General features: G+C 43.5%; 1 protein-coding gene across 1 annotated transcript in view; it reads left to right on the forward strand.

Moving 5' to 3' along the window:
* ROR2 (receptor tyrosine kinase like orphan receptor 2) overlaps window positions 1-3,918 on the forward strand; it is a 49,935-nt gene extending 46,017 nt beyond the window's left edge. Inside the window, exon 9 of the mRNA XM_081317848.1 lies at window positions 91-3,918. Within this exon, the coding sequence (XP_081173974.1) occupies window positions 91-1,533 (1,443 nt within the window). The 3' untranslated portion in view covers window positions 1,534-3,918. The remainder of the gene's footprint in view (window positions 1-90) is intronic.
* The last annotated feature ends 22,535 nt before the right edge of the window (window positions 3,919-26,453 follow it).

Below are 26,453 nucleotides of genomic sequence, written 5' to 3' on the forward strand. Positions count from 1 at the left end.
TGGACAAAGCCTTTACTTTTAACTTAGATTTGCTGCTAAGGGTTTCTAATATGGTAGACCATCTTATCCTGTTACTCTTTTTACTTTCAGAACAAACTAAAAGAAATCAGCCTTTCTAGTGTGAGATTCATGGAGGAACTAGGTGAAGAGAAGTTTGGAAAAGTTTATAAAGGTCACCTGTTTGGTACCGCTCCAGGGGAGCAAACACAAACAGTTGCCATCAAAACACTCAAGGATAAAGCAGATTTAACTCTCCGAGAAGAATTTAAGCATGAAGCAATGATGAGATCAAGATTACAGCATCCCAATATAGTTTGTTTACTGGGAATAGTGACCAAAGAACAGCCCGCCAGTATGATTTTTAGCTACTGTGCTCATAGTGACCTTCATGAGTTCCTTGTTATGAGATCTCCTCACTCTGATGTTGGTAGCACCGATGATGATAAGACAGTGAAATCAACATTGGAGCCAGCTGATTTTTTTCACGTTGTAACTCAGATAGCATCAGGAATGGAATATCTCTCAAGCCACCATGTGGTCCACAAAGATTTGGCCACCAGAAATGTGCTCGTGTTTGATAAACTCAGTGTGAAAATATCTGACTTAGGCCTTTTCAGGGAAGTTTATTCTGCTGATTATTATAAACTAATGGGAAATAATCCTCTTCCTATTCGATGGATGTCCCCTGAAGCAATCATGTATGGCAAATTTTCCGTTGATTCAGACATCTGGTCTTATGGAGTAGTGCTGTGGGAGATCTTCAGCTATGGCTTGCAGCCTTACTGTGGCTATTCCAACCAAGATGTCATTGAGATGATTAGAAATAGGCAGGTTTTGCCATGTCCAGATGACTGTCCTGCATGGATGTACTCACTGATGTTAGAATGTTGGAATGAATTTCCCAATAGAAGGCCAAGATTCAAAGATATCCACAACAGATTGAGAACATGGGGAAACCTATCAAATTACAACAGTTCTGCACAAACCTCTGGTGCAAGCAACACTACACAAACCAGTTCCCTCAGTACAAGTCCTGTTAGTAATGTCAGCAATGCCAGGTATGTTGGGCCGAAGCAGAAAACTCAAGCTTTCTCTCAGCCACAGTTCATACCAATGAAAGGACAAATAAGACCAATGGTGCCACCTCCTCAACTTTACATTCCTGTCAATGGTTACCAACCAATGCCAGCCTATGGAGCATATTTGCCAAATTTTTATCCTGTCCAAATCCCAATGCAGATGGGCCCTCCACAAATAGCTCCTCAGATGATGCCAAAACCAGCCTCTCATCATAGTGGGAGTGGTTCCACTAGTACAGGATATGTAACAACTGCACCCTCCAATGCTTCCATGGCTGACCGGGCTGCTCTTCTAACTGAAGGAGTAGAAGAGGTACATAATGTGTCAGAAGACATTGCTCAGAATCTGGTCCAGGAAGAGGAGGAAGAAGAGGGCTCTGTGCCCGAAACAGAATTATTGGGTGATAATGACACTCTTCAGATGGATGAGACTGAATTTCAATCAGAACCCTAAAAATGTTGCCTTATCACAGCAACGACCTCTGTTTACTTTGCTGAAGACTGTGGTTCTTCTGATTTATACAATCAGTTTTTTACTTCAGACTCCTATCTACAACTACTAACCCAAAATCTACATAAATGCAGCAGTATTGAATACACCGTTTTAATGGATTATTTGTCCAGAAAAATTTGCAAACATGATGTAGAATAGTTACTAAAATATAGGGTTGATTACAGCTCTTGCAGGGAGGCTGCTTTTATAATATACTGTTGCTGTGCAACATATAGTACAAATGCATTGCACATCATGTATATCTTGAACTGTGATTGTATTTTTAATGAATTCTGGTTAAATTGGTAACCAAACAATATCGGTGACATGGAATTGTTCTGCATGTGAAAAGATGGCCAAAACGTGCCTTTTAAAACATTTTAAACATTTTAAAATATTTATCTTACCGATGCAATAAACTTTTCAATGGAATTATTCATAAATAGATAAGGTACAGGTAAAGGCTGAATGACAGAAACTTTGCTCAGTGACCAATCCTTTCATAAAGAAATCTGATAATTATTTTTATAATTAAATGGAAGTTTGACCTGATTTAGCAGGAAATATATTTTGCTACCCCCCACCCCCAAAATGACAGGTATAAGTTATGTTGGGAGTTGAGACTTCCCAGTTTTGAAGCTATTAGGCTATATGAATGTTTTAAATAAACAAATGAAAATAAAATGTTCTAACTTAAGCCAACCCTTTTTGCCTGCTCAAAGTAAAATTTAGTAAGGAATAAATTACCACATTTTGTTGATCTCCCTGGTCACCACAGCTTTCACTTAATTTTCCTTTAAGACGGTGCTAGAGATCAGAGTGATCAGTCAATAAATGTCAATTTTATTTTATTTTAGGTACTAGAGATATGCACATACATTTTTCATTTTTTAAAAAATAGTGATTGTAGATTCTTAACCGAAATAAGTGACTTTGTACAGAACGTATTTTTTTGTGATTAATGCCTTATTATGAGATGAATCATGTACAGATTTTGAAATGTAATTTATGTTTTCATTTATGTTTCATTTATGGTTTTTTGCTAATTGCAATATTTGGGTATTTTAAATGCTTATATAATTATGATTTATGTATTTTATTGGGATTGGAATTTCGTACACTTTGGTATGCTGATAAAATTGGTCCATACATTTCACAGAAATTTCTGTAACATGAGTACTCCCCCAATCATATTATATTGTAGCCAAATATAAATTAATGTATTATTAGGCTGAACGTTCAGTACATGATCTAACCAAGAAACTCATCAGTGGTGATTAATATTAATGTGTTGAAAAAAGAGAAAAAAGTAAAAATGGAAACTCATGTTTTCTTTTGTTACATTTTACTTGTTAAACTGTATTTTTCCTAAGAACATTTGGATTCCCTTGAGGTGTATCATAGTAATCTCAAGCTGATAGTAGCAACAGAAGTCGTTTTACTGGTTTATAGTTTCTCTTGAACTGGCCTAGGCACTGGCAGTTAAACAATGAAAATCTCTCTTGCTTTTTAATATAAGTGTGAGTTGGAGACTATTAATAAATCATTTAAATAAATTGAAATTTACTTTTTAAATTGTGTTGATACTTGATATTATAAAATCAGGTGAACTTAGGAATTCAGTTCTTTTTTTAAAAAAAAAACTTGCGTAAAGGAATTTGAAACCAAGGACAAATGAAATCACTGTTTCTTCACCCGTCCATATAAATAATCCTATAATGTAAAAGGGGATGTGGTGGCTCAGTGGGTTAGGATGCTGAGCTTGTCGATCAGATGGTCGGCAGTTTGGCGGGTCGAATCCCGAGTGCCGCATAACAGAGTGAGTGCCTGTTACTTGTCCCAGCTTCTGCCAACCTAGCAGTTTGAAAGCACATAAAAATGCAAGTAGAAAAATAGGGACCACTACAGTGGGAAAGTAACAGCGTTCCATGCACCTTTGGCGTCTAGTCATGCTGGCCACATGACCACAGAGACGTCCTAGGACAAGTGCTGGCTCTTCGGGTTTGAAATGGAGATGAGCACCGGCCCCTAGAGTCGGAAATGACTAGCACGTATGTGCGGGGGAACCTTTACCTTTATATAATGTAAAAACGCTGAGAGTGCGCCCTCATATTTTTTACATACTGTGTAGATTTATTGTCTGGTCTCAATTTCTATATCTACAAAATTCCATATCATAATATTACTATCAATCCACAACAATGAAAGGGAAGAAGATAATCAGTGGAAAAGAAGATGGTATGAATAAATCTTTGCTTCCTGCTGCTGAAATGTATTGTCTCAAAGTAATCTTGATTTTTGTTTTTTAACAGAAAATTACGATCTGGTGCTTGCTTCTATACTGCATTATCATCATAGGTCATTTGTATATTTTTTTTACTCTTGACTGAATGTCTGTTGAATAAATAGTGTTCATTTTCTAAATGAATGGGAATAGTATTCATGTTTAAAATATTGTTCATTTTGCCATAAATATATTTTATTTTTTGTCTCCATGGGAAAATTTGCCAGAATCAGAAAATATATTCTAGCAGGCTGGCAGTAGGATACAGAAAGATAAAAACAGCATTATGCATTATCACAGCTTTTAAAGCATTCCATTAATCCTTGTTGTTAACGGTTTATTGTTGAACTGACTACACCTACATATCTAAAGCAGGAAAAGGAAATTTATTGAAGAACTCTTTGTTTTCCTGCTGTTTCTGAAGGCGTTAATGGGGATGTACGTGTCCACCTGTATGAATTGTGTAGCTTGGGCCCTCCAATTCCCATGAGGTGCCTCTAAACTTTCCTTCACAATCCTGCTTTTCCTACCCACAATTCCTGTATCTCCCACCAGTCTGTGTATCCCAGGTAAAGTTTTTTTCTTGTCATTGTATTCTTTGCAGGGAAGGAAGGAAAAATAATAACTTCCTATTCTCCATAACCAGACAGCAGGAAAAGTAAAGTTAGCTTGCAGCTTATAGCCACTCATTTAACAGTTCAGCCTTACAACGGCCTTAGGAAAAGTGACTTATGTCACTGTCCTCGACCATCGCACCACTTCCAAGGTCGCATGATTGCAGTTTGGACGCTTGTCAACCAGCTTGCACTTTATGACTGCTGCAACATCTTGCGGTCATGTGATCATGATTTGCTGGCCTTTCCAGCTTGATTCCAACAAGCAAAGTCAATTAGGGAAGCTGGATTCACTTAACCATGGTGATTTGCTTAATGACCATGGTAAAACTAGTCATAAAATCAGATCTGGTCACATGATAATTGCTTTACAATCATACCTACGTAAAATTGAAATTTCAGACCCACTTGTGGCCATAAGTCAAGAACTACCTACCTGTACATACGAAAGGCTATATATCCTTTTCTCATAATGGCCACAGCAATTCAATAAAAATGATTTTTCATTATATATAGCAATGTCAAAGCTTTAGTAAAAATGTGAAAATTTATTCTCTAGCCAATTTATACATCTTGTGGGAATTCATATTTGATCTATACTAGCCAAGTGGTTTCTGCCTCATAATTGTACAACTGGGTTTCCCCAAATAGCATCCTTTTTATTTAGGCATGTATTTAAGTGAATAACATTACTCATTTACCGTATATACTTGAGTATAAGCCGACTCGAGTATAAGCCGAGACCCCCAATTTCACCCCCAAAAACTGGAAAAAGTTATTGACTCGAGTATAAGCCGATCCGCCGTTCTGCAAGCCTCCGCCGCCGGCGGAGGCTGGATCCGCGCTCTGCAAGCCTCTGCCGCCAGCAGAGGCTCGATCCGCCATTTTGCAAGCCTGAATACACAGGAATACCCTGTGTGGCCGCGGCTCTCGGGGAAGCCCTGGCTGTCCGCTTCCTCGCTCCACGCTGCCATTCGGGGCCCGCGCGTTCCCCGGGCAAATCGCGGCGCCCAGCAGGCGAGGAAACACGCCCGCTCCAGTCGCCCCCCCTTCCCTCAGGAGACGCGAAGCAAGTGACCGCCTGGAGCTTACCGAGGACTTGCGCGCGGCCGAGGCTTCGGTGCTTCCAGGATCGCGCGCACCTCTCCCAAGCCGTCGCCGTCCGGAGACCTGCCGAAGTTTGGGGAGGTTTGGGGAGGTGCGCGCGCACCTCCCCAAACGTCGGCAGGTCTCCGGACCTCCGCGCCCTGCCTGCCTGCTTCTTTCCGCAGCGGAAAGAAGCAGGCAGGCTGCTTCTTTCCGCAGCGGAAAGAAGCAGGCAGGCAGGGCGCGGAGGTCCGGAGACCTGCCGACGTTTGGGGAGGTTTGCGCGCGCACCTCCCCAAACCTCCCCAAACTTCGGCAGGTCTCCGGACGGCGGTGGCTTGGGAGAGGTGCGCGCGATCCCGGAAGCACCAAAGCCTCGGCCGCGCACAAGTCCTCGGTAAGTTTTTTTGTTGACTGGAGTATAAGCCGAAGTGGAATTTTTCAGCCCAAAAAGTGGGCTGAAAAATTCGGCTTATACTCAAGTATATACGGTAAGTCAGTTCATTTTCCCCCCAAAGAGTTGACTGGGTACAACTTCATTATGTTGGTTCAAGAGCTTGTGCTATCATTAGCCATGCATAGCAGCTATTTCATTTATCCATATTCCATGTTTATGAGCTTTCAAATTCTCCAGCTGTTGCCTGCAAGCTCTTCAACTTTACATTCTTATACACAGCATTATAAAGACTATTAAATTCAGCTTCAGTCTGCATTCATGAGTCTGCAGCTGCTTATGACATTCTGTAGTGGAAAAAATAATATAGGTGAATTTCATTGTTCATTTGTTTTATTGTAGGCTGGAATGATAGGGGAACTTCGTTCCTGAAATGCATTTACTGACATTTGGCTGAAACTCTGTCCATGAGTAGCTTTACCTATCGTATTTTCATATCTCTTCTGTAAAATAGACCTGAATATACTTTTTACAGCTGGATCTATGCCCAAATAAGCATTATATTCTCCAATTTATATAACACGGCTACTTTTAGAAACCACTTTAGTCCTTAATTTCAACTCGCCATACTACTTTAAAAAAAAACACAACCTTAAACCTGATACTCCTAGCTTGCATTATCTCCAATGAAAGGAAGTCCTGATATCTCTAATTTAGGGAATTAGATATGTATCAAAATATCAAATCACCCAATTCCAGATTTATTTCATATGAAGTTATGCTAGCATTCCTAGCATGGAATGTCTAGGGAGAGAATAACAGAAGTCTACAGGTTATCTTTTTTCACATATTAATCATGTGGGAGGCAGGCACTTGCTTGTGGAAGTGTTCTTATAATTGTTTCTATTATTTACAATAATATATTTTTAAAAATATTTTCCATATTCCCCTCTGTAAAGAGACTAAGAAAACGGTCTTAGGTCACTTTTTTTTAGTGCCATTGTAACTTCCGACAGGCACTAAATGAAATGTTGTAAGTTGAGGACTATCTGTATCAGACTTTTCTCGGTGTTTATTTTTGATGAACAATGCCCATTCAAAGAGCATAAATGACTATATATTGCTGGAATGAGATTCCAATTCAAGCCAAACAGCTAATTGGGGGTAGGGGGTGGGAGGGGGAATCACAATGTCATGGTCAACAAGTCAAATATTTATGGCATAAAATGTCATAGTTGCATGAAAAAAATCTTATGAAGCATCTTAATGAATATAGTGTGCTCCCATAAAGGAAATCATTATGACTAATTTTATTGGAACATTTATCCATTGGAACACTTGTATTCTTTGTATTCCTCTCCATCTTTCTCCACAGTGCCCCTGCAATCTGCTCCTTGCAAGCTATTGGGATACAGCGGACATATGTTTAACTTCTATCATTATATTTTTGGATGAAATATGCGCTAGCTGTTCTTAAACGTGTTAAAAGTGGCATTAGGATAGATAAAATGTCCACAAGAGAATTTTGAAATGTTTAAAAGTAAAAGCCCTAACATAGCCTAGTTTATTGAAAGTGACTGGGACTTATCTCTTCAGGATAATATAACATGTAAACATATAAAATAGTACATCTTTTATTACTAAAGAACTAGTTGAACTTAATACTTACAATGCAATGTGCATGTTTGACCAACAGGTGTGTTTTTTGTGGATTGGTTTTTATTTGATAGTTGTTTTCTGCATCAGCCCACCTGGTTTCCTATAGTTAGCATTTCCATTATTTATACTCAGAATCTGTATGATCTTCATGGGGAAAACTAATTTAATTTAATTTAATTTAATTTAATTTAATTTAATTAATTTAATTAAAAAACTAATAGTGGAACGTGCGAGACTCACAAAACTAAAAATGCAGCTCAAGATTTTCTGAGCAAGATATCTTGTTCAGAAACTAAGTTACATAAATTGATATAATTGATTCATTCAAATTTACAGTTATTTTCAAATCCAGCTTGACTCTAGTTGATTGATCATGGATCAAACTGCAGTTTACTGCCTTTATACATAGGTCTTTTGCCATTGTCTTTTAACAGGATTTTAGTCTAGTCTAGTCTACTCTGGTCTAGTTTTATCTAGGCTAGGCTACGCTAGGCTGGACAAGACTAGTCTAAAGCTTTCTACCAGTAAGACAGCTGCAGAATCTGAGGCCCTAGGCCTTGTATGGTCCTTAAATTCCAGAGGTGCATTCTGAGAACCATTCTCAATGTTGTTAGTGAACTGTAATTGTCACAGAAATGAGGGGGTCAACCTATTTCCTAAAGTATCAGAGGTCAGGACAAAAAGTAATGGATGGAAGATCATTGAGACATCCAACCTAGAATTAAAGGAACTTTTTGACTGAGAACACTCTACCTCTGGAAGTTGTGGGTACTCTATCACTAGAGGTTTTCAAGAATAGACTGGAATGGTATAGGGTCTCCTACTTGAGCAGGGGGTCTGTGGATCAGTACTGGGTCATGGCATGCTGGCAACCAGGCCACACAAACAAGCAAAGCCCCATCCACGAGATACAGGCAGCAGTTTTTTCAGTCCGCAGAAAAACCTCTCTCCATGGAATCGGTCCCTGGTGCCCCAAAGGTTGGGGACCTCTGGACTAGAAGACCTCCAAGAACCCTTTCAAGTATATTATTCTATGTTCTATGTTCTACTTTCCAGACAGGCTATCACCCAATACTAACAGGGCCTGCTTTGTTTTTTAGATCAGCTGATTTCAGCTAAGGGCTGTCACCTACCTGGGCTAGAGCCATAAAAGGCTCTAGAAATAAAGAGATTAAACTAATCACCTTATACTTAACAATTCCAAGAGTATGCATCCTTCTAATGTGATGGAGAAGAAACAAAGAAAAGAGCAATGTTTCCTCAATTTAATTACTTTTGAAATCATATTTCTACTGAAGCGAAACACTTGAGATTGCATGTGACACATTAATTTTTGCTCTCACCGTTTCAGCCACCACATATATTTGATTGTTGAATAAATACATTTTACCATTATGTTCATTTAAAATTGTTTAATTCTCAGTAGGTCCAAGGCAGTTAGTATGGTTGGATTATATTTCAAATTAAATATAGATTTAAGATGACAGCCTGATACTGTGTGGTAGAATGCACTGGGTTATTTAACTAATGAGCTGGGAATAAACTGTCAAAATAGTCAATATATAAAATGTCTTAATAAATGGAATTGAATTCCCCATGATGAGTAATGGGAGTTTCTTTAACATGCCCTGTAGGAAGGGAAGAAGCACTGAAAGAGAAAAAGATGACAACTGGCAGGAATTATATTGCATCATAGATCAAACTTTTCTTGAAGAGACAGGCATTGATTGCTTTTTAATGGAAGTACTCAGATTTTTTTTTTCCACATGTGGCACAGTGTTCCTCTAACATAGTGGTTTTCAACCTCAGCAACTTTAAGAGGAATGGACTTCGATTCCCAGAATTCCCCTGGCTAGTCAATTCCCCATGACTGGCTGGGGAATTCTGGGAGATGAATCCATACTTCTTAAATGTTTCTGAGATTGAGAAACCCTGCTTTGCTGGGAGAACTTCATTGTGATGTAGGAAACTAAAGTTTGTGAGATTTATATGGATGGAGCTGACTCAATCTTACCTGATTATCAAGGCTCAGAGTCACTACAAACTGTGAGATGAACAGCAGATGAATTTAATAATAAAAATATTTAACCAATTATTAATATTGGCTCTATATAACTGAACTGATTGAACATGGGAGTAATTTTTCACATTGGCTCTTGGCATGTTGGATAACTTTCTTTATGAAATAAATGAGTCAAAGGCCAAATACTGGTGTCATTTGTTTACGTAAAGTCTCTTACCAGTAAACTCAAAATTAACTGTAATATCAACGAGTGACAAAGTTTCAAAAAATGGAAAGGGAATACTTTTTCACAGAACTGGGTATTGTTTAAGGTATACATTGAATAACATATATACACACGCACACACACACACATACGCACACATGTCTTTATAGCAAACTGCAAAATACCGCATAGAATAGAATAGAATAGAATAGAATAGAATAGAATAGAATAGAATAGAATAGAATAGAATAGAATAGAATAGAATAGAATAGAGCTGGAAGGGACCTTGAAGGACTTATAGTCCAGCCCGCTGCTCGAGCAGGAGAACCTATATTGTCTCAGACAAGTGGATCTGTCTGCCTTCTTAAAAAATCTCCAGTGATGGAGCACCCACGATTTCTGGGGGTAAGCTGTTCCACTGGTTGATTGTCCTCACTGCAGTGGCGTAGCGTGGGTTGTCAGCACCCGGGGCAATTTGCGCCCCCTAACCCGGTGACGTCATGGCACCGCCGAAAAGACGCGCCCCGCAGCGGCGTAGACTTTCCAAGAAGAGTCGCGCGCATGCGGGATGCTTCCGGGTCCCTCTCGAGGGCGGCTGGGCGGGGCTCCGACCTGCAAGAGCCGCTGCATTCAAGCTCGCACGTGAGCGCCGCTAAATAAAGCCACGCATGCGCACGAAGCTAGGCCAGCCGGCCGGCGGGTCCGTCTTCGCTCGGCCAAGCCTGCCAGGGCGCCTGCGGGGCGCTTGCGGTTGGCCTGAGCCTGGGCGGAGAGTTGGGCGCTTCTATTTATTTTATTCAGTTTATGTGGCCGCCCATCTCACCTGCCGGACTCGTTTCGCTTTGCAAGAAAGATCAGCTCGAGAGCGGAGCCAAGCCGACTCTGTGCAGCCCTTGGGGCTCCCTGAGCAGCTCAGTGCGAGCGCGCCCCCCCAGATGTTGCGCCCGGTGCGGCCGGCCCCCCCTGCACCCCCCACGCTACGCCACTGCCTCACTGTCAGAAAATTTCCTCTTAGTTCCAGGTTGCTTCTCTCCTTGGTCAGTTTCCAGCCGTTGTTTCTCTTCCTTCCTTCCATCTGGTGCTTTGGTGAACAACCTGGCCCCCTTGTGGCAGCCTCTCAGATGCTGGAACATTGCTATCATGTCTCCCCTATTTCTTCTTTTCCTTAGACTAGCCAGACCCAAATCCCATAGCCATTCTACGTATGTTTTGGTCTCCAGGCCCCTGATCATCTTAGTTGCTCTTCTTTGAATTTTTTCCAAACTCTCAACATCTGTTTGTGGTATGGTGACCAAAATTGGCTGGAGTGTGGTCTATGTGTGGTCTTATTAGGGCTTTATAAAGCGGTAATAGTAGTTCTCATGATCTTGATTCTATGCCTCTGTTTATACAACATTAATTAGGGCAAGACTGATTTTTCATTTGCAAAGAGTTCTGTTATGAAAAGCTGAAAGACTAAAGGTTGGCTTTATAAAAGCTGAAAGGAATGCACAAAAATACGGAGAGTGAGAAGTTTGCATGCAAGTAGCTATTTTAATTGTTTGGGGTTTTTTTCCCCAAAAAACAGATTGCCACCTGTCATGAAAAATTGTTATTTCACGAACTCATATTTAGTAGTCCTCTTACTCAAGTAGAAAAATTATATGACTGTAAGTTGTTGTCAAATTTTTTGGACCTCAACTCTAAAAGTGTTCTGGGTGATTATTTTGCTGTCAAAGAGGTTTTAGATACACTGACCTGAAGCACATGTCCATGCTTATTAGGAGCATCATTAAGTCATCCCATTCTACTAATACTTTAAAAAAAAGCAGCATGACACAGTCTTAATTATAAAAGATACAGGTTAGAAGTGTACAAAATATTTCACATTCCATGTGAAATTTGAAAGAATTGTTTCAAATTCAAAATAACTCCCAACAGCCTCCAGGATGGTTTCAAACTCAAAACATTTTTTTCAAGACTGAAATGGGATTGTCTTATGTTCAAACATATCGAGAAAGATGGGAATTTCTCATTTTGAACACAAATACTTGCTATTTAATCTTGAACTATTTTCAATATAGAACACTATGCGTATAAAGTTTATGTGTATGTATTCCTAGTTCTAGGTCTCTGGAAGCCATTAACTGCCCATAGATTCCTGACATTCAAATAGTGTTGAACACAACTGCTATCATTCTTCACCACTGATTAAACAGTTTGAGACTGTGGAACTTTTATGTCAGTCATTTGGGTAACCATAGCTTTATCAATCCTAAGAAAAACAGGTCAACTTTAACTTTGACTAAAGCAGATTCCTATGCACTTATTTAATTAGATGACCAAAATGTAAATATGTGAATGAACTCTGTAAATGGCGTAGATTTAAATGGCATACATTTATAAACCATATGTTTGTAAGCACAAAACAAATGCTGATATTTGTTCAGAACTGATTATACTCACCCTTCACTCAAATCTTGGTCAATCCAGGGATCTTTTCTTTTGAAACTCTTGTTTTGATACTTGCAATTGGTGTGCTTTCCCACAAGATGGGGTAGACACTCAATAATTGCAGCCAGCTTGCACCATGTGATTTTCTGCCTTCTGATTCCAAAGGGCAAGTAGGCCTTCCTTGTAAGCAAAGCAATGGCAAAGCAATTACAAAATAATGTTCCTGGCTGAGGAATGGCATTTGTTGTTGTACATTAATAACAGATAAAACATTTGGCAAGGAAACACATTACCCTCCTGTCTGTTCACTTGGGGCTATAGGATTGTTTGCTTTGTTGAATGATTTTTTCAAGTAATGTACATGAATATTCATGGGATGCATATGAATTAAATTACAAAGGCATCTGTTACGCCATGAGGGACTTATTGCTACACTGGCCATTTGCTGCTCAATTGGAAAACACAAAATGTTGAAGAACTCTTCATCCAGATGAAATGCCAAATTTAATAATCAATTCCTGCTGAAGTCATTGAGGTATTAAGCACGACAAGATTTTTATGCAAATTGGCAGATGGTTATTTTTAAAAGAAAGGAACATTTAAAAAAAACAAAAAAACAAACCTGAACTCCAGTCCACTTTCACTGGCCCCCTTGCTGTATCTAACACGGTGCTTCCTGTTCAATTAAGCTTCCTTGTTAATGTCTGAAAGAAAACACAGAGATGAATTGTTTCAGATACAGTGAGTACTAAAGATGGTGATGACTGTAATGTATTGGGCTTGATTGTGACACCACATGGTGAGCTGGAGTTAGCTAACGGCTCCCAGCAACTCAGACACCCCGTCTCCAGTGCTGCTATTGGCTGCCTCTAGGCGGCAATAGGTTGCTTTAAACCTATTGGCTGCCGCCTAGGGGCAAGCTATAAATTGCTGCAGCTGCAGCCCAGTTCCCTGTTCAGATCCTGCAAGCAAATAAACATGTTCATTGCTGAACTCACTCGCCTCATCTTCATTCCTGTGCAACAAACTCACTACACAACACTGGCGATGAAGGTGGGATCCTGCTTCTCCAAAGGAGCTGAAAGTCACTAGGGGAGAGGCAGCGCACGCCTGGCGGGAAAAGCATTTTCCCCCCCGCCTACAGTCGGCTAGCCAGACACGCTAGCGACCACATGCTCAGTGGATCAGTCTCTGGGCAAAGGAGGAGCAGGATCAGAAGACGCAGGAACCAGCCGCGAAGACCAGAAGAATGCCCAAGGTCGGAAGACTACGAGAGTTTGACATCAAGTGACCAGAAGGATGGCCCTCGTACCTGTCCCAGGTCGAAAACTACCTTCGGGCCAACCAGGTTGCAAAGGATGGACTGAAGGCCACCACACTGCTCTGGGTGTGCGGCCCAGCAACATTCGATCTGGCTGAAAACCTGTTTGTGCCAACACCGCTGGAGTCAGTCTCCTATGCTGATCTGAAGAAGAAGCTCTGAGAACACTTCCAACCGAAGATGTCGGTGATTGCTTGGCGTTACGCCTTCGAACAACGAATACAGCAGCCGGGTGAGGCCACGTCAGAGTACATCGCGGCCTTGAGGCAGGCCACATGCCTGTGTCGATTTTTGTATGTCGAAGAGTGACTTTGAGACCGGCTCATCTGCGGCCTATGCAATCAAGAGCTGCAGCAAAAACTTTTTACTAGAGCAAACCTGTCGTTTGCTGAGGCCCAGGATAAAGTCATGGACGATGAAGCCTCTGGGGGAGCTGTCCGAATGATCTGGCCCACCAAAACAACACATCGCGAAGAAGCTATCCACCACGAGGATGCAAAGCTCACCAGAGACTCTGAAGAAGAAGAAATCGAAGTCGATAAATTGCAGAAGCAGCCCGACCGACAATCCCACAGCCATAACAAACAAGAGTCTACTTACAAGGCAGATCTCTTACCTAGATGTCCAGGTTGTGGCAGCCGCCACCAATGTGCTGACTGCAGGTTCCAGTCAGCCACGCGCCGGGCCTGCGGCAAAACCGACCACATCGCAGCAGCATGCAGAGCTTGCCAGAGGGACTGGCCATCGAAGCACCAGTCGGAAGATCTGACCAGGAGAGGTACCAGGGCCCCAGGGCCGTTCAGCGTGGGGTTTTGTGCAAGCCGCAGAAGTGTCTGCCGTACCAGGGCCTGACATCCCCTCAGACCCAAATTTAAACTTCAGGTGGAGCTGTAAGGTGTCCCCTGTAAAATGGAGCTGGACACAGGCTCAGCCATTTCCATTATTTCTCTAGACACATTTAATTTTGTGTGCAGTCGCAGTAGAAAATGGGCCAAGCTAAGGCCCTCTGACATAATTTTAATAGATTTTCAAAACGCTAAAGTCACAGTCAAGGGTGAAGCTACCTTGGCAGTTAAATTTAAAGGATTTTTTTTTTTGGTACCTGGATGTCGTAGTAGTAGGGGACCAGAGGATGAGCCTAATTGGGCTCGATTGGTTTGATGCATTAGGCATCCAAGTAACCGGTATCAACCGGACATAAGTTGCGAGTTTAGCGTCAGTTTGCAAGGACTTCACAGACGTATTTGATTCAGCCCTAGGAACTTACACAGGCCCTCCTATAATGTTCAAGTTAGACCCCAATGTGGTCCCCATTAGGATTAAGCCTCGCAGGGTTCCCTTTGCCCTGAAACATAAAATTGACACGGAAATAGACAAAGTTGTTGAACAGGGCATTTTGCAACAAGTAGATGGTGGGGAAACTCCTATTGTAACACCACTTAAGGCCAACGGGGAAATTAGAATATGTGCAGACTACAAATGCACAATTAATAAGGCCCTTAAGCAACACTCATACCCTGTCCCTGTGGTGAGCCACATCTTGGCATCTTTGCAAGGGGGCACCATTTTTGCGAAGTTAGATTTGGCACAAGTCTATCAGCAACTGCCAGTTGATGAGGCCATGGCTGCAGCTCAGACGATCATGACTCACAGGGGGGCTTTCAAAGTGAAGCGATTGCAATTTGGGGTTAGTGTGGCCCCAGGCATTTTTCAGGGAATCATGGAATGCTTGCTTAAAGGAAATCTGGGTGTTTGCCCTTATTTTGATGATGTGCTTATTGCTGGAGAATCCACAGAGGTGTTAGCTAGCAGGCTCAGAGCCATCCTACAGAGGCTGCCTGAAGCAGGCCTCAAACTGAAAAAGTGCAAATGCAGTACTGGGATTTCTTCAACCGAATTTTTGGGATTTCTCATTGATGCTAACGGCATCCACCCAGCTGAGTCCAAAGTGAAGGCCATTCAAATGGCACCTAGCCCTAAATCAAAAGGAGAGCTGCAAGCATTCTTGGGCCTCCTCAACTTCTACCACACATTCCTTCCTAACAAGGCCGCAATAGCAGAGCCCCTTCACAGGCTCTTAGATAAAAAAGCTTCATGGAAGTGGACCAGCGTTCACGAGGAAAGTTTTCAAAACCTGAAGGCACTTCTGTCAGTCAACTCTACTGTCACTCATTTCAGGGAGTCTAAACCAGTCTGTTTAGCTTGTGATGCGTCTCTATACGGGGTGGGGGCAGTCTTGAGTCATTTAGAGAAAAATGGAACACAAGTCCCTATTACATTTTATTCAAGGACACTGTCCTTTGCTGAGTGTAATTACGCTCAAATAGACAAAGAGGCCTTAGCCATTGTAGTGGGAGTTAAAAAATTCCATGACTACCTATATGGCAGGGACTTCACGGTCTTCACAGACCACAAACCACTACTGGGACTTTTTACCACAGACAAACAAACACCCTGCATACTTTCCCCAAGAATGTTGAGGTGATCTATTTTCCTATCAGCTTACACATTTATTTATTTATTTTTAATTCCATTTATATCCCGCCCTTCTCCGAAGACTCAGGGCGGCTTACAAGCTTAGCAGTAGCCTTCATTCTATGTATATGCCTGCTTATTAGGGCTTTCATACACCCCCCAAGCGGCATTATTACAAAGTCAGCTTAATTGCCCCCAACAATCTGGGTCCTCATTTTACCTACCTCGGAAGGATGGAAGGCTGAGTCAACCTTGAGCCTGGTGGGATGCGAACCTGCACTAATTTAAGCTGGTTCACAAACCTGGCAAAGAAATGGGCCATGCTGATGGCCTGAGCAGATTCCCACTGCCACTAATCGAACCAGATCCGGCCCCTGCAGCCAGAATCCTATCCATTCAGGACTTGCCAGAGTTTCCCCTCCACACAGGGGACATAGCTGCAGAAACAGCAGCTGATAAAACACTAAGAGTGCTTTCATGGGTACATACAGGGTGGTTAGATAAAAGCCCAGATTCTGAATTTCAGAGTTATTTCGCAAGAAGACATGAGCTATCAGCTCACAAGGGTTGTATCCTATGGGGGAACAGGGTCATAATGCCTCCTTAAGTAACACCAGCTGCCTGCAATTAGTGCAGGTTCGAGTCCCACCAGGCTCAAGGTTGACTCATCCTTCCATTCTTCCGAGGTACGTAAAATGAGGACCCAGATTGTTGGGGGCAATAAGCTAACTTTGTAAAAATGCTGCTGGGGGGAGGCAAAAGCCCTAATAAGCAGGCATTTACATAGAATGAAGGCTATTGCTAAGCACATTGATTTGTGCTTCTTAGATTGTAAGCCGCCCTGAGTCTTCGGAGAAGGGCGGGATATAAATGGGATAAAAAAAAAATTCCCACTTCACTGAGAGATAGAGTTTTACAGTCAGTACATGAAGGCTATCCAGGTATTGTCCATATGAAAGCTTTAGCTAGAAGCTACTTATGGTGGCCTGGATTAGACAAGGCCATCGAGGCACAAGTGCATGGATGTTATACATGCCAGCAATCAAGGCCTGAAATGCCACACACTCCATTTCATAGGTGGGAGGAAACACACACTCCCTGGTCTAGAATTCACATAGACTTTGCTGGACACTTTCAGGGACAGCTCTTTCTTATAGTGGTAGACAGTCACTCCAAATGGCTTGAGGTAATTCCAGTTGCAAACATGACTACTGCTAGGACCATCCAGGTGCTTAGAAAACTCTTTGGCACGCATGGGTTGCCTGATGTCTTAGTATCAGACAATGGGGCCCAGTTTACTGCAGCTGAATTTCAGGCTTTCTTGAGAGCAAATCTCATCAGACATGCAATGTCGGCCCCGTTTCATCCGTCCAGTAATGGTCAAGCTGAACGCATGGTAAGGACCACAAAGGAGTCACTAAAGTGCATAGTGACTGGGGACTGGCATCACAGATTGGCAGATTTTTTACTTTGCCAGCATTCCACGCCCTGCACAGCTACTGGGAAAAGCCTGGCAGAACTATGTTGGGGGAGGCGCCTGATCACGAAACTGGACAGGTTGCATCCAGATAGAGTGGCAGCAGAAGCCTCTCGACCAAAACCCCTGAGGGGGCTGCAAGTGGGCGATGAGGTGTGGGCCAGAAACTATGGGCATGGGAATCTGTGGGTTCCTGGAAAAATTACTAAAGTGTCTGGCCCTCTCTTACGAAGTGGGGCTGGAGGGAGGGCAAGTTGTCAGACGCCACATTGATCAACTCAGAAAGTGGTTTCCAGAACAGCCACTAAGTGAGGACTGCATCATAAGTCCATCCCAAGGTCCCCAAACTGGCAGTCAAGCCCGCCCATGCATAGACTCTGAAGGCTCTAACAGCACAAGTTGTGAGGAGTTGGCCGTAGAGGAGGGGAGTCCAGAAGTGCAACATGGGTCCCCTGATGGAACAAGCCAACCTGACTTTCACAACCGCTGTGCTAACTCTGCTGAACAAACTGACTCTGGGGTGGGCCAACCTGGAGAGGCCAGCCAGAGAGCATCAAATCCTTCTGACTCAATTGCATTAAAGGACACTGGTCTGCCCAGCCCGGCGGTTAAGCTGGTAGACCAGAAAGTGAATGGTTCCCTCAGGTGTTCCACAAGGGCACGCAAACCTCCTGCTTATTTAGCAGATTATGTGACAAAATAAAGAGCTATAATGTTGTATGTACTTTGGCCTATGAGACTGTACCAAAAAAATAATGGAGCTATGTTGTTATGTATGTTATTGTACTGTTAATTGGATCCTATTGTTAAATCTTGTAAACTGTATTGCTGTAATCACTTTTGTTGTTGCTATGATGCTGTTCATTCTAAGAGGGGAGGGGTATAATGTATTGGGCTTGATTGTGACACCACATGGTAAGCTGGAGCTAGCTAACAGCTCCAGCAACTCAGACACCCTGTCTCCAGTGCTGCTATTGGCTACCCCTAGGTGGCAATAGGTTGCTTTAAACCTATTGGCTGCCACCTAGGGGCCAGGCTATAAATTGCTGCAGCTGCAGCCCAGTTCCCTGTTCAGATCCTGCAAGCAAATAAACATGTTCATTGCTGAACTCACTTGCCTCGTCTTCATTCCTGTGCAACGAACTCACTACACAACAATGACCATGTCTTAAACAAAAGAAACAGAACATACAGGACATCTATGAGAAAATCAAGGCAAAAAGCACAGAATCTTATTTAGGTTTCAAGTAACTTCTACTATTCTATGGGCTCTCAGCTATTTGCTTTCCAATAATTTTACTAAAGAATATATTATACAAGTAAAACTCATACAATTGCAAAATAAACACATAAAACATTTTTAAAAAATTAAAATGAAGAAATCCCCAGTAAGTATATTCAACATTAACAATAAACACTATCTGTTAAAATATAAACAAACATCTCTTCATTTTATACTTCAGTTTCTATAAATCCATCTCTAGAATCTCATCCCTCCCTATTAAACAGTAAAAGTCCAGCAAGGGTTATCGGAAATAACAATATATTACAAATTATATCTATTACTAAACCAGCCCCAGGGGGCCCTTTCAATCACAATTGTTGTCCATTGCCAGGAGGGTTCTCATAGACCATGGATGTCAAACTCGCAATATCACATGACATGTCACGACGTATCGCAACCTTTTTTCCATTGCTGGCAATGGGATGGGTGCAGTTTTGCCATGATGCATCCGGCCCACAGGCCAGCAGTTTGACACCCCTTTCATAGACAGAAGAACCCAAAGTAAAATGCAATCCCTAAAAGTAAACCTAAAACAAGAATACAAAAACTATCTTGGTCTCACCCATAGAATGCAGCACTCTCACTTCCAATTTGTGAAATGCAATTATTAGCCACCAAAACACTTTCTATCAAATTGAATACCCATGCAACTTTATCAAAAAGTGCCCAACTACTTAATCCTCTACAGGACAAGCAACACAAGTTATGAAAAGGATAACACTGCCATGCATCAGACATGTTTCAGACATGCCATCAGAGCACACAAACCAACCCAGTAGCCCAAGAAGAAGAAAAAACAGGAGTCATCTACAACATACAGTGTAAGTACTGTAACAGCCATTAACTAGGACAGGCAGAAGACTAGCAGGGCACATCCATGAACATTAACTAGCAGTTAGAAGATATGGTGAAAACACCTTAATCTCATGATGCATAGAGAAACTCAGTCATAATTTCAACTAGGAAACTGTTGTCATCTCTCTTTGGATGTGCTAAATCCAAAACTTCAACAAAATTCCTGGAAGCTTAGCATTCAGACAAGTCAACCATCAATAGGCACATAGAGGCAAGCAACATTTGCACACTATTCAAAAGAGAGAAAAAAAGACTGAAAGGGAAACAAAAGACCATAACACCACTTCGCCAGCAATCATATAAGTAGGGAACAATACCAGGCTTAACAGCAGACAAACAATCAAACAGTAAACAATATCCTAATCAAGAAATTACTAATTCAGACAAAAAAGCAGTAAACAACAGTCTAATCAAGGAATTACCAAGGAGAACACAACACCCCCACCAACATTGACAGGGCAAGCTGCTTTCTATAAACAGAGAGCACACCTTACTCAATTCTAGCACTGAAGATGTTACCTAGTCAGGTAATGAAATGTCCACAAACAAACAAACAAACAAAGCTCAGAGAGCACCAAGTCAGCACCAAAACATGCTAACCTGCTTTCAGATGAAGGCAAATATTATTGGTAGTAATTTTAATAATATAATAGACGTTTGAATTTCTTTTGATAAAATTCTGGGAATTATAGCCCCAACATATCTGGAGGGCACCAAGTTAGAAAAAGCTGGTAGTATCCAGTAAAGGTAAAGATGCTTCATTTACACGCAACATAATGTTGATCTATTCATGTCCCGTCAAATTCTACTTGTAAAATAATGATAATAAAAATGATATTGAAAACTACCATCTCCACTAGTTGACATCACAGATTAAGTGCCAATCATCTCAGATTGCCAGTAAGTATCTGGTCAATGGCATAGTAAGTCTGTCCCAAATCTTTCAAAAGTCTTCAGATGTATGGAAGACCTTTGAAAGAAGACCATTGAAAGGTCACTCTCAACATTCCCTAGAAAGTCTGACCAGCACAGAGAATTCTGGGAGTTTGTCCACAGAAACAGACTCCTGGTAACAAAGGGGATGGATTAATTATAAAGGTAAAGGTAAAGGTTCCCCCGCACATGTGTGCTAGTCGTTTCCGACTCTAGGGGCTGGTGCTCATCTCCGTTTCAAAGCCGAAGAGCCAGCACTTATCCGAGGACGTCTCCATGGTCATGTGGCCAGCATGACTATACCCCAAAGGTGCATGGAACCCTGTTACCTTCCCACCGTAGTGGTCCCTATTTTTCTACTTGCATTTTTACGTGCTTTCGAACTGCTAGGTTGGCAGAAGCTGGGACGAGTAACAGGTGCTCACTCTGTTACGCGGCACTCGGGATTCGACCCACCAAACTGCCGACCTTCTGATTGACAAGCTCAGCGTCCTAACCCACTGAGCCACCACGTGGATTAATTAAAATGATTGCTAATAAACAAGAAGGATTTTTTAAAAAAAAATGGCAACTGCTCAGCTGTTTACTGCTCACTAGTTTAATTGCACTGTACAGGTAAGCCCTTAGAGTTTTTCTAAAGTTGATCTGTGGCTCCATGCCCTTCATTTATACACATCATAGTGCTGATCTATTCGTGTCCCTTCAGTTTCTACTTGTAAAATAATCCTTGCAAAGAGTACTTAAAGGAAAGCCGAGAAAGAAAACCACATGCTTGTTTATGAAATACTATGAGGATAATTAATAAATGATAAGAAGATGAATAATTGAAAAGCATTTTTTTTGAAGGAGGCTTGCTGTAAAATGTTGCAAACCAAAAATGGAAAAAAAGCATTAAAGAAGTATTTTTACAGCTTGTATTTTAGGCTTTTTCCATTGAAAGTCTGATTCAGCAGTTATTTATGATTAAATGCACATTCACAACATTGTCTCATTCTGACCAGTCATAGATGATCAAAGACATATATAACTTTGGGAGGTCTACTATATGTTCTGCTCAAGAGGGTTTTACCCCAAAACAACTTCCATCCAATTTTCAGACTCTCTTGGCTTTTATGCAGGACCAGGGTTTCCTGTTATCACAATGTCATCCTGGAACTTCAGGATTCCCAGTAGCTGCAAAGCAAAAATATTAATTATACCAAAGCAATTAAACTCACTTTAATTTAACCACAGGGAAAAAAACTGTCTCAAACGCTAGAAGGCATGGAAGAAGAAAAGCCAGTCAGTTATATCACTGGAAAAATAGAAATGCCACATTTGAATACAGGTAGTCTCAATTTATAAGGGATGCAGTGGCTCAGTTGGTTAGGACGCTGAGCTTGTCGATCAGAAGGTCGGCAGTTTGGCGGGTCTAATCCCGAGTGTCGCGTAACAGGGTGAGTGCCTGTTACTCTTCCCAGCTTCTGCCAACCTAGCAGTTCGAAAGAACATAAAAATGCAAGTAGAAAAATAGGGACCACTACGGTGGGAAGGTAACAGTGTTCCGTGTGCCTTTGGCGTCTAGTCATGCCGGCCACATGACCACAGAGACGTTATCGGACAAACGCTGGCTCTTCGGCTTTGAGTAAGTTGGTTGATGGTCCAAATGTTCACTCCCTACCCTTCAATCCTCCTATTGGATCTTTCAATTACGGGACTGCCTTCCCTGGACTTTTTCGGACTTCATGTATCGATATTCCAGCACGGACTTGTTCGCCCTCAGGGGTGCCCCCCTCTCCTGGGTGCATCCCGCCTTCTTTGCCACCCCCAGTCTCGATGAAGGGCCCAATTATTGGGACCCTGAGAGATGGCCGGGCAAGGGCAGGGGCCCTCAATATAAATTTAATAGGAGGCCCCTGATTAACTTTTTAGTGAAATTTTTTATGGGGTTAGGGAGAGGGGTGGGAGTGGGTGGTGGCTGTTTGACTATGGGGGGTGGTCATACAACCGTGGTTCAGGCCAGGCCGGGGCCTGGTCGCGTAGGGGGAGAGCGGGGTGTGGTTACATCCGGGGCTCGGGAGCAGGTCGTGGGACTACCGATTCCCACGACATTGGGGAATGGCAGCAGGTGCATGTACAGAGGGCCATATCGTCACCGGGAGGGCCGTCTCTGCTATTTACAAGCGGTGAGGCACTCCGACCCTCTGTTTCTTCCCCGAGGTTCTGGGAGCGAGGATGCGCAGCCTCCTGAGCTCCGGCTGGTGTATCTGAATGCCAGGTCCGTGATTAATAAAGCTCCCCTTGTGCGGGATTTGGTTGAGGGTGAGCATGCGGACCTGGCTTGCATCACGGAGACCTGGTTGGGTCCAGAGGGTGGGGTCCCTTTGGTTGATCTCTGCCCACCAGGTTTCCGAGTGCTACACCGGCCTCGGGCTCAAGGTAGGGGCGGGGGAGTGGCGGTAGCTATTAGGGAGACCTTATGTCCGTGGGAGACCACCGTTCCTCAGATAGTCGGGTGTGAGTCTCTCTTTTTGAGGTTTGGTCCGGGGGCGCAGTTGGGCTTGCTGCTGGTGTACGTTTCGCCTAGACGCACAGCGGCAGCCCTGCCTGAGCTACTCGATGTCCTCTCTGGGTTGGTGATTGAGTTCCCCAAACTTATAGTTTTGGGTGACTTCAATCTACCATCCCTGGGAGGGTCATCTGAGTTAGCTCGGGAGTTTATGGCTTCCATGACGGCCATGGACCTGACGCAGGTAATCTCTGAACCAACTCATGAGGGAGGCCACACCCTTGACCTGGTTTTCTTATCTGGACGGTGGTTTGATGATCTTGGTGGGGGCTCTCCATTTATTATGCCCCTGTCATGGACCGATCATTACCTCCTGCGGCTGGTCTTCCGTCTTGCCACCCCCCGCCGTGGGGATGCGGAACCAACCAGATGGTACCGCCCCAGGCGCTTAATGGACCCTGATGGGTTCCAGGCAGCGCTGGGGTCCCCACCTGCCTCCGTTTCTCACAACTCGGTGGATGCCTTAGTGGAAGCCTGGGAAAGGGCAGCCACTGAGGCACTTGACCGAGTTGTACCCTTGCGGCCCCTGACCCGGTGCAGATCCCAACGAGCTCCATGGTTCTCCGCGGAGCTCCGGGAGATGAAGCGTCGGAAACGGGGCCTAGAGAGCTGTTGGAGGTCCAGCCGATCCGAATCCAACCGGTTGCGACTAAGAACCTATATTAGGTCTTATCTCGCAGCGATGAGGGCGGCGAGGTGTAATTACTTCTCTGCCCTCATCGCGTCCGCAGATAATCGCCCGGCCGCCCTGTTTAGGGTGACTCGCTCCCTCCTTAATCAGGAGGTGAGGGAGGATCCCTTGCAGGGTCGTGCCGAGGAGTTTGGTCAACATCTGTCAGATAAAATCGCTCGGATTCGGACCGGTTTGGACTCCAGCTGGGCAGAGTCCGACGATCAGGACACGGGCGGTCTTGTCAATGTTATCTGGGAGGAGTTTGATTCTGTGACCCCTGAGGAAGTGGACAGGATTATGGGGAGGTTGAGCTCCACCACATGTTTATTGGACCCGTGCCCTTCTTGGCTGGCTTATGCAGCTAGGGAGAGGACACGAGGCTGGTTCCAGGCAGTTATATCTGCTTCTTTGAGTGAGGGTAATTTCCCCACCGTCTTGAAGGAGGCGGTGGTGAGACCTCTCCTCAAGAAGCCTGCCTTGGACCCAGCTGTGTTAAACAACTTTCGTCCGGTCTCCAACCTTCGCTTTCTTGCGAAGGTTGTTGAGAGTGTGGTGGCGCATCAGCTCCCTCTGGTTCTGGATGAAGCGGATTATCTAGACCCGTCCCAATCGGGCTTCAGGCCCGGGTACAGCACGGAGACGGCATTGGTCGCTCTGGTGAATGATCTCTGGAGGGCTCGGGACAGAGGACATTCCTCTGTACTAGTCCTATTAGACCTCTCGGCGGCTTTCGATACCATCGACCATGGTATCCTGCTGCGGCGTCTCAGGGGACTGGGAGTGGGAGGCACAGTTCTTCAGTGGTTCTCCTCCTATCTCCTGGGACGCTCGCAGTCGGTGTTGGCAGGGGGGCAGAGGTCGACCCCAAGGGCTCTCGATTGTGGAGTTCCTCAGGGATCGGTCCTCTCGCCTCTCCTGTTTAACATCTACATGAAACCGCTGGGTGAGATCATTCGTGGTTTTGGAGTTGGGTATCATCAATACGCCGATGATACCCAACTTTTCATTTCGACCCCAAACCACCCCAGTGATGCCCTCGCTGTGATGTCCCGCTGCCTGGAGGCGGTTCAGGTCTGGATGGGGAGGAACAGACTTCAGCTCAACCCTGACAAGACTGAGTGGCTGTACATTCCGGCATCCCGGGACATTCAAAATGTTCCATCTCTTTCTATGGGGGGTGAGTTTTTACCCCCCGTGGATAGGGCTCGCAACTTGGGAGTCCTCCTAGATTCACGGCTTACTCTAGAAGATCACATAGTAGCCGTGACTAGGGGGGCTTTCGCTCAGGTTCGCCTGGTGCGTCAGTTGCGGCCCTATCTGGACCGGGATGCCCTGTGTACGGTCACTCATGCGCTCGTGACCTCTCATCTGGACTACTGCAATGCTCTTTACATGGGGCTTCCCTTGAATACCACTCGGAGGCTCCAACTGGTACAGAATGCGGCCGCGAGAGTTGTCTTGGGAGTTTCCCGGTACTCCCATGTTACACCTTTGCTCCGCGAGCTGCATTGGCTACCAGTTGTCTTCCGGGTGAGGTTCAAGGTCTTGGTGATGGTTTTTAAGTCCTTACATGGCATGGGTCCGGAATACCTCGGGGACCACCTGCTGCCGGCGTCGACTCCCCTCCGCCCTGTGCGTTCCCACAGAGAGGGCCTCCTCAGGGTGCCTCCGGTCAGAGAATGCCGGCTGGTGGCCCCCAGGGGGAGGGCCTTCTCTGTGGGCGCCCCGGCTTTATGGAACCAACTGCCGGTTGAGCTCCGGATGGCACCGGATCTTCGCTCCTTCCGGCGCGGGTTAAAGACCCATTTATTCGAACAAGCTGGCCTGGCCTGATGGGGGAACGTAAGGGCTTTAATGGGTTTTATATTCTGATTGTTTTAATTGGGCAATTATTTAATCTTTTTTTAACTTTTGTATGTCTATTTATATGCCCTGTTCACCGCCCTGAGTCCTTCGGGAGAAGGGCGGTATAAAAATTAAAAAAAAAAAAGTAAAAAGGGCATCTGTCATCACAAAATTTGACTTCCTGCTTTGTTTACATGTGACACGTGTAAAAAGAGATTGTGGTTTGATCATCTAGTTGTGAGGGCTTGGCTTTTTTGACAACCACTCCTGCATTCACTCCCTGGGAATGCCTACAAAAATGCCTTAATGCCATTTTGTCTCTGTATATTGGAAAGGCTGGCATTAAGATTGTACTTGATAATTTCAAAAAAAAACACCCTACTATAAAGATTATATAATGTAGTAGTACTAGATATATTTCTAATTATTCAGAGAATGAAATGAATGATAATGAGCTTAGCAAAACTCCAGGCTTCCCCACTCCATCAGTCCTGTCATTAGCATATGCAATTTTCCTTTGCTTGTTGTAGTCATTCAAAGGAAATTTAACACTGTTTTCTCCAGAATGATGATTTCAAGCATATTTAGTTTAACAAAATAACCCTTTGTTTGCTTGTCGTAGGAGAAAAGTGGTTTTGCAATGTTTAGGAAGACAGGATAGTTATTTGTTGGGTATTTCCTATTAGACATTTTGGAAGATTGGACACACTCAAGTGTCAAGGCTTCTTTTTGAAATACTCCTAGAGTCTCTTACGTCCCTTATTCAGAAAC

Source organism: Vipera berus (assembly GCF_964194415.1).
Source record: "Vipera berus genome assembly, chromosome: 2".
NCBI lineage: Eukaryota > Metazoa > Chordata > Lepidosauria > Squamata > Viperidae > Vipera > Vipera berus.